The sequence below is a fragment of the Colobus angolensis genome, unplaced genomic scaffold (genome assembly GCF_000951035.1).
Source record: "Colobus angolensis palliatus isolate OR3802 unplaced genomic scaffold, Cang.pa_1.0 Scaffold151, whole genome shotgun sequence".
In the NCBI taxonomy this organism is placed as follows: Eukaryota; Metazoa; Chordata; class Mammalia; order Primates; family Cercopithecidae; genus Colobus; species Colobus angolensis.
In genome coordinates this window covers 789,974-798,952 of record NW_012114611.1, presented here as the reverse complement: position 1 = coordinate 798,952, position 8,979 = coordinate 789,974, and the positions used below count along the sequence as shown (strand labels likewise).

The 8,979-nt window shown below is 49.0% G+C and overlaps 1 protein-coding gene across 1 annotated transcript in view; it reads right to left on the bottom strand.

Moving 5' to 3' along the window:
• CERS5 (ceramide synthase 5) overlaps window positions 1-7,422 on the bottom strand; it is a 43,036-nt gene extending 35,614 nt beyond the window's left edge. The window contains exon 1 of the mRNA XM_011936139.1: window positions 6,997-7,422. Within this exon, the coding sequence (XP_011791529.1) occupies window positions 6,997-7,373 (377 nt within the window). The 5' untranslated portion in view covers window positions 7,374-7,422. The remainder of the gene's footprint in view (window positions 1-6,996) is intronic.
• Between the last annotated feature and the right edge of the window lie 1,557 nt (window positions 7,423-8,979).

Genomic DNA, 8,979 nt, shown 5'->3' with positions numbered 1-8,979 from the left:
AAAAAGAAAAAGAAAAAAGGAAATAAATGGAAACATGTGCAAGAAAATGAATCACTACTCTTGTTGTCAGTTTCATGACAGGCCAGCAAATGAGTCTGTTCAATTCCCACTGAGAGAGAATGGCATTGAGAAGGCTCTTTAGACACTCCAGTGAGGTTGCCTTGAAGTAATAAGAGAGAAGAGGCGATTGGAATAGTGAATAAGCAGCGGTGAAAGCTCTCAGCTATCTCCTGTATAATTCACAAAATTGTTTTCTTCTGGCAATATAAAACATAATACCGTATTTAAAATAAATGAACCTATATAGATCTGATGGTATCAATACTGTCTCAAACTCCTACTTGATCCTAGGGAAAACGTGCGCAAGGGACTAAATACTAAGTTTCAAACAATTTTATCTTTAAGATTCAGTTTAAGTCAGATCCAACAGGCTACCTGAACTTGGACCACACCTTGGACTACTCTTTCCCTAAATCAGCACACAATATTCAAAGAAGCAACAAGTGGAAGACTTTCTTATCTCTCTTTTGGTAGGTAACAGTGGGTAGCCTGAGTGTGTGTAAGAGGAGGGGGGAGAAAGAGAAGCTATAGAACAGTGCACAACATGCGAACATAGTATGGTGAAATTTAACAACAGAAACAAAGAAATTATAATTTCGCCTCTCTTAAGCCAGATATCTATTTCAGATTGAAGATCTAGATTCTGGGTTACTCCTCAGGGCATCTCAGTAGATAAGAGTAGACCCTTCTCAATCATTCTCTAATCTCGCTACACTGAGGCACTGTGCAAGAGTACAGTCCACTGCAATGCAACCAGTCAACAGAGGCCCACAAAGGCAAGCCTCTGTGCTTTGGAGGGTAATAATCACCTTTCTGCAGTTCTTTTTTTTTTTTTTTGAGGCGGAGTCTCGCTCTGTCGCCCGGGCTGGAGTACTGTGGCTGGATCTCAGCTCACTGCAAGCTCCGCCTGCCGGGTTCACGCCATTCTCCTGCCTCAGCCTCCCGAGTAGCTGGGACTACAGGCGCCTGCCACCTCGCCCGGCTAGTTTTTGTATTTTTTTTTTAGTAGAGACGAGGTTTCACTGTGTTAGCCAGGATGGTCTCGATCTCCTGACCTCGTGATCCGCCCGTCTCAGCCTCCCAAAGTGCTGGGATTACAGGCTTGAGCCACCGCGCCCGGCCTTCTGCAGTTCTTTAACAAAATAGTTAGCTAGATATACTTAACTTGTGGTCAGATGGCTTTCCAAATCATCCCCATCAGGTGAGGCTACAGTTCTCTATAGGGAATATGGAAACTTAAAAAATATTTAATAAATGCTCAGCGTGGTTGATGAGAAGGAAGAGAAAGTAAGACCAAATTGTACCCTTTATATTTACTCTTTGGGAGATTCCCGAAACACAAATAGAGACTATTTATCTAGGCACATAGTGTAAGACTCATTTAAATATGCAGTAATGACATGAAACAAACAAACAAAAGCAAAGTTGGCCAGATGCAGTGGCTCACGCCTGTAATCCCAGCACTTTGGGAGGCTGAGCAGGTAGATCACTTGAGGCTAGGAGTTTAAGACAGGCCTGGCCAACATGGTAAAACCCTGTCTCTACTAAAAATAGGAAAATTAGCTGGGCGTGGTGGTGTGCGCCTGTATTCCCAGCTACTCGAGAGGCTGAGGCATGAGGACTGCTTGAACCTGGGAGGCAGAGGCTGCAGTGAGCTGAGATCAAGCCTGGGCAACAGAGTGAGACTTCGTCTCAAAAAAAGAAAAAAAGAAAAAAGAAAAAAAAAAAGCAAAGTTCAAGTCAAAAGGATAATATTAAATAAGAACAGGATGAGTACAGATTTGTTCCTTTTATTTATTTATTTATTTTTTGAGACAGAGTCTCACTTTGTTGCCCAAGCTGGAGTGCAGTGGCATGATCTCAGCTCACTGTAACCTCCGCCTCCTGGGTTCAAGCAATTCTCCTGCCTCAGCCTCCTGAGTAGCTGGGACTTCAGGCGCATGCCACCACACCAGGCTAATTTCTTGTATTTTTAGTAAAAACAGGGTTTCACCATGTTGGCCAGGCCAGTCTTGAGCTCCTGACCTCAGGTAATCCACCTGCCTTGGCCTCCCAAAGTGCTGGGATTACAGGCATGAGCCACCGTGCCTGGCTGATTTGTTCTTTAAAGAAAAAAAAAACGTATATGAGGTGTGTAACAGGAAATTAATTTGTTCTTCAAATACTAGAATACTAGAACAAGAGATTAAATCTTAACACTTGAAAGGGGGTTTAAGGAATAGGAAAAGATGGATGGCCCTATCAAACAGTGAAAGAGCACTGGGCTGGGGAAAAAGACCGGTTGTATACTGCAACCTCTGAAAAGCTGAAGGATGTTTCTAAGCCTTCGTAACTGTCTGTAAAAGGAGGTCGGAGTTCTAGCTTCTAACAGTCTGTGATTACTACATAAATCGCTTCTACAAACTAAATAGGTAGGATTTTAGAATGAGAAAAGGCATGCAAAGATTTTGGGTTCTGAAAAAAAAAAAAGAGAAAATATGGGAAAGATGACTAATTGTCCCAATATACCTCTTTATTTCTCTCTCTCTCTCTTTCTCTCTCTTTTTTTTTTTTTGTGACAGAATCTCACTCTGTTGCCTAAGCTGGAGTGCAGTGGCATGATCTCGGCTCACTGCAACCTCCACCTGCTAGGTTCAAGAGATTCTCCTGCCTCAGTCTCCTGAGTAGCTGGGATTACAGGCACACACCATCACACCCAGCTAATTTTTGTATTTTTAGTAGAGACAGTGTTTCACCATGTTAGCCAGGTTGGTCTCCAACTCCTGACCTGAGTCAGCCTCCCAAAGTGCTGGGATTACAGGCATGAGCCACTCTGCGCCTGGCCTCTCTTTCTTTAAGAGACAGGGTCTCACTCCTTTGCCCAGGCTGGAGTGCACTGGCGCTACCATAGCTCATTGCAGCTTTGAACTCCTGGGCTCAAGCCATCTTCCTGCCTCAGCCTCCTGAGTAGCTGGGACTACAGATGCATGCCACCACATCTGGCTAACATTTTTATTTTTTGTAGAACCAGGGTCTCGCTGTGTGGCCCAGGCTGATTTCAAACTCCTAGTCTCAAGCAATTCTCTCACCTTGGCCTCCCCAAGTGTTGGGATTACAGGTGTGAGCCACCACGCTAGGCCCCAATATATATTTTTGAGATGGAGTGTCGCTCTGTTGCCCACGCTGGAGTCCAATGGCATGATCTCAGCTCACTACAACCTCCACCTTCCAGGTTCAAGCCATTCTCCTGCCTCAGCCTCCCAAGTAGCTGGGATTACAGGCGCCGGCCACTACACTGGCCTATTTTTGTATTTTTAGTAGAGATGAGATTTCATGTTGTTGACCAGGCTGGTCTCAAACTCCTGACCTCAAGCGATCTGCCTGCCTCGGCCTCCCAAAGTGCTGGGATTACAGGTGTGAGTCACCATGCAAGGCCATGTCCCCATATTTTTGATATGCCTTCTATTGCATTCTACAAGTGGCCCTAGGCCAGGGGTAGTGGCTCATGCCAGTAATCCCAAAACTTTGGGAAGCTGAGGTAGGAGGATCGCTTGAGGCCAGGAGCTCAGACCTCTACAAAAATTTATTTAATTTAATTTTTTTTTTTGAGACGGGGTCTCACTCTGTTGCCCAGGCTGAAGTGCAGTGGTTTGATCATGGCTCACTGCAGCCTCAACCTCCCAGGCTCAAGCAATCCTCCTGCCTCAGCCTCCCAAGTAGCTGAGACTAGAGACTATAAGTGTGCACCACCACACCCAGCTAATTTTTAAATTTTCTTGTAGAGACAAGGTTTCATCATGTTGCCAAGGCTGGTCTCAAACTCCTAGGCTCAAGGGATCTGCCCTCCTCGGCCTCCCAAAGTTCTGGGACTACAGGCATGAACCACTGTGCCCAACCTCTAAAATTTTTTTTTTTTGAGACAGAGTTTTCCTCTGTTGCCCAGGCTGGAGTGCAATGGTGCGATCTTGGCAAACTGCAACCTCTGCCTCTCCAGCTCAAGCAATTCTCATGCCTCAGCCTCCTGAGTAGCTGGGATTACAGGTATGTACCACTATGCCCAGCTAATTTTTGTATTTTTAGTAGAGATGGGGTTTCACCATGTTGGCCAGGCTGGTCTCGAACTCCTGACCTCAAGTGATCTCCCCGCCTTGGCCTCCCAAAGTGCTGGGATTACAGGTGTGAACCACCATGCCCCGCCCCACCAATTTTTTTTTTAAATTAGTTGGGCATAGTGGTGCGCACCTATGGTCCCAGTTGCTTGGGAGGCTGAGGCGGGAGGATAGCTTGAGCCAAGGAGGTCGAGGTTGGAGTGAGCTTCACACCACTGCAGTCCAGCCTGGGTGAGACTGAGACGCTGTCTTAAAAACAACAAAAGAGCGGAGTGGCTCTATTTTCTTTATGGAAGACCAGAACAGTAAAAGAGGAACTGGCAATTCAGCAGTGAATTCTATACTGAGGTAATGGGTCTTAAAAAAACAAAATAGCGAGAGTGCTTCTATGGTTAAATTTTCCTAAAAGCAAACATGAAACAGACAAGGTGCCCATCCTTACTGGCCAAGAATTATCATACTAGAATGCTTTCAGTTCGGTATTCCCATCCACCTGTACTCCCCTGACACTGGAGCACCATAGAAACACTCAGATAGAATTCCCACAGGTAAAGGATCCCTTCCAGCAGCTCTGCCAGGGTATATATGTCTTCAGCCATCTGAGGGAACACTTTGGAATCTGAAGAGATATGTAAATTTATATAAAATGGGTGTTTATAAGCAACAAGCTATTTCCTCTTACTATTAACATGGGGAAATTTCCATATTGGCACATATTTATATGAAAAGCAGAGATCTTTTTCTATGAAAATCACCTTTTTAAAAAAAATTTTTGTCCTGACTTGTGTATATTCCTTTGTAGTCATTACATTGCCTTCCTCCTTTTTTTTTTTTGGCCCTCCTATACAGAGACTATGGAAGAGAGTACCTGGCTCTAGTTTATTCCAAAGAGAGACAAGCAGTTTGTGCCTCCACTCCAGATTCCAGGATGACTAAATACAATGATTACACTTAAACAGAACAAGGCCGGGTGCGGTGGCTCACGCCTGTAATCCCAGCACCTTGGGAGGCCGAGGCGGGCGGATGGTAAGGTCAGGAAATCGAGACCATCCTGGCTTACACTGTGAAACTCCGTCTCTACTAAAAATACAAAAAATTAGCCAGGCGTGGTGGGGGGTGCCTGTAGTCTCAGCTACTCGGGAGGCTCAGGCAGGAGAATGGCGTGAACCCGGGAGGCGGAGCTTGCAGTGAGCCGAGATCACGCCACTGCACTCCAGCCTGGTCGACAGAGCGAGACTCCGCCTCAAGGGCCAAGGAAAGCCATTTAGATCTTTGGGTTTCATTTGCTTCACTTAAGCATCTTTTAATTTTGCACTTGAACGTCTGGCAGAGCATTTTGATGATGATACACAAATACTACGAATAAATGGACGAGTGACTAGCTAAATAGAACACAATATTTTGAAAGATTTGAGTCAAAAATAGTAGGCAAATCAAAGAAGCAATCCCAAACAGATGCTATCTTTCAGAAATTAACAGATTATTTCACCTGCAGCATAGTCCCATCCCAGAAAGGGCATTCCTGCATTACAATCATTTATGCTTGGATAAAGGCAAAACAAAGAGCTGTCCAAGAAACACCCTCATTACCTGAGGCCTATGGCAGAAACACGTCTCCTTTCTTGGAGTCTAAGTAGACTTGATCAAAATCACCCACAGCTATAAATTCACATTATAATATCACACACCAAAGCCTCAGTGAATATCTTGGACAAACAGATATGATCCATTCACTTAAAGGTGAAATCACATGGTTGAACAAAGTATATTGCAATTCTGCTAAACTCATTTAGAAGCTGGCTCAAGGACGGGTGCGGTGGCTCACGCCTGTAATCCCAGCACGTTGGGAGGCAGAGGCGGGCGGATCACTTGAGGTCAGGAGTTAGAGACTAGCCTGGCCAACATGGCGAAACCCCTTCTCTACTGAAAATACAAAAATTAGCAGGGGGTGGTGGCGTGTGCCTGTAATCCCAGCTACTCGGGAGGCTGAGGAAGGAGAATCGCTTGAACCGGGGAGGCGGAGGTTGCCGTGAGCCGAGATCGTGCCATTGTAATCCAGCCTGGGCAACAAGAACGAAACTCCGTCTCAAAAAAAAAAAAAGAAGCTGGCTCAATATAGCTGTCCTCTGATGAGCCCTATGGCTCTCTATCCCTTCAAACATTCCTCCTTCCATTTCAAGCCCCAAGGCCTGTTCTGCAACTAATCTGACATCTTTCCATACTTTGGAAGCCTCGGGCTCCACCACACCCTATCCCCACCAGATTTCTACCCTCCTACCAACAAACGTGCATTAGTTGACATACCAAACCAACTCTTAGCGCCAAACTAATCCTGTTCCCCTCAATTCTCAGAAACTCAAGCGTCCTAACGAATCTTAAAATTCTGATGAATCCATTCCTTTCCCTTGGAACGTCTGGCCCTTGGGTTGACTCCTCGGCTTCCATGGTCACAACTAGCTGTGGTTCTCCTGGCCCCTTCCTATCCCTCTCTTCGGGGCCTCTGCCAGAGTTCACACTGAACCTGTTTCCTCATCTGTAGGACCCTTGGAGATTGGGAGGAGGCCTATATGACCCCCCCCACAAGCCAACTCCAGATCTAATATTGAAGGGACCCAGCATTCCCCTAGACCCCCACTCTTTCTCTTGCCCACGCCCGAAACTCCTTCTCCACCCAGGCTCCGCTACCACCTCGCCCACTCGCCTAGCATCACCCGCCGCGGCCCAAGCTCCCCCAGCCCCTGCTTCCGGGCTTTCCCTGCAGTTCTGCTTCCGGCCCTCGGCCCTTCCCACAGCCGGGCGCCCCCTGCCCTCGCCCGGCCCCTCGAGCCGCTCGCTCGCGGGCTCTCACCTCTCGAAGAGCAGCCTCACGAAGAAGATGCCCGCCGCCAGCGGGAACACCGAGAGGATGTGCCGGCCGCGCGGGTAGCCGTAGCCGTCGGCCGGCCCCTCCAGATCAGCCCAGCTCACGTTCTGGGGTAGCCAGAAGCGCTCGCTCCACAGCCAGCCCCACAGCAAGCTTAGGGGTCCCTGCGCTGCTGTCGCCATCTTACGCCCACCCCGAGCCACCGCCGCCGCAAGCGTCAGCTGCCGCCACAGCCAACGGAACCCGCGGGGAGGCGGCCCCAGGGCGGGGCCCGACCAGCGGCCACCCCCTTCCGGCCCCTTCTGATCACCGCCACGGATCCGCCCGCCTCCCCGGCAGAGCCGAGCCTCTTCACTGCCCATCTCTCCTCCCGACCCACTTCCCTCACCGCAACCCGGGCACCGCCTCCGGGGATCCACGCCCCTTCCCGAGCCTCTGACTCGCCCAGCTGGGTCCTGGGGACACACCCCGGGCGGTGCTGGGCCCGCCCTCTTTTGCTGCTGGTCTTGGCCGCGCTTCTGCTCCTCACTCCTCCATCCAGCCACGGCCACACCCCTTATTTCAGGCCTAGCTCCTTTACGAGGACATTCTCCTTTCTCAGCCTGTCGGAATCAAGTACGTTCCCGCTCCCACCCAGGCGGTACCTCTGTCTCCACTCCTGGAGGCCAGATCGATCTCTCAGGTCATGGCTTCTCTTGGATCTCTGCTGGTCCTGCCAACTGTCTGCCACCAGAGTTCTTTTTGCTCCCAACCTTTTCTTCCCTTCGTGCCCTATGACCTCAGCCTACTTTCACTGCTTTATCCCTTAAAAATTAGTCACTTTTCCTCGGAAATAATGGACTTAACAGTTTACAAAAGGCCGGGCGCGGTGGCTCACGCCTGTACTCCCAACACGTGCGGAGGCCAACGCACGCGGATCACGTGAGGTCAGGAGTTCAAGACCAGCCTGGCCAACATGGCAAAACCCTGTCTCTACTAAAAACACAAAAATTAGCCGGGCCTAGTGGCGCTGTGCCTGTAATTCCAGCTACTCGGAAAGCTGAGACAGGAGAATCGCTTGAACCTGGGAGGTTGCAGTGAGCCGAGGTTGCGGTGAGGTTTGCAGTGAGCCAATATCGCGCCATTGCACTCCAGCCTGGGCGACAGACCAAAGACTCTGTCTCGAAACAGAAATGAAAATAAAAGAACAGTTTACAAAAATCCTTTTATTCTTCTCTTGGGGAAAAGGAAATGGAAGAAAAACAACTTGAAAAGGAGGCACTTGGTCAGGCGCAGTGGCTCACGCCTGTAATCCCAGCACTTTGGGAGGCCAAGGCGGGCGGATCACGAGGTCAAGAGATCGAGACCATCCTGGCTAACACAGTGAAACCCGTCTCTACTAAAAATACAAAAAATTAGCCGGCCGTGGTGCTGGGCGCCTGTAGTCCCAGCTACTCGGGAGGCTGAGGCAGGAGAATGGCGTGAACCCGGGAGGCGGAGCTTTCAGTGAGCAGAGATCGCGCCACCGCACTCCAGCCTGGGCGACAGAGTGAGACTCTGTCTCAAAAAAAAAAAAAAAAAAGAAAAGGGAGGCACTCAAAAAATATTCCTAAAGGCAGGCCGGGTGTGGTGGCTCACGCCTGTAATCCCAACACTTTGGAAGGCCGAGGCGGGCGAATCACCTGAGATGAGGAGTTCGAGACCAGCCTGGCCATCTCTACTAAAAACAAAAATTGTCTGGGCGTAGTGGTGCATGCCTGTAATCCTAGCTACTCGGGAGGCTGAGGCAGGAGAATTGCTTGAACCCGGGAGGCTGGGGTCACATTGAGCCGAGATCGTGCCATTGCCCTCCAGCCTAGGTGACAGAGCGTCTCAAAACAAAACAAAAACAAAAAAGGGCAGGGCGCAGTGGCTCACGCCTGTAATCCCAACACTTTGGGAGGCCAAGGCGGGCGGATCAAGAGGTCAGGAGATCGAGAGCATCCTGGC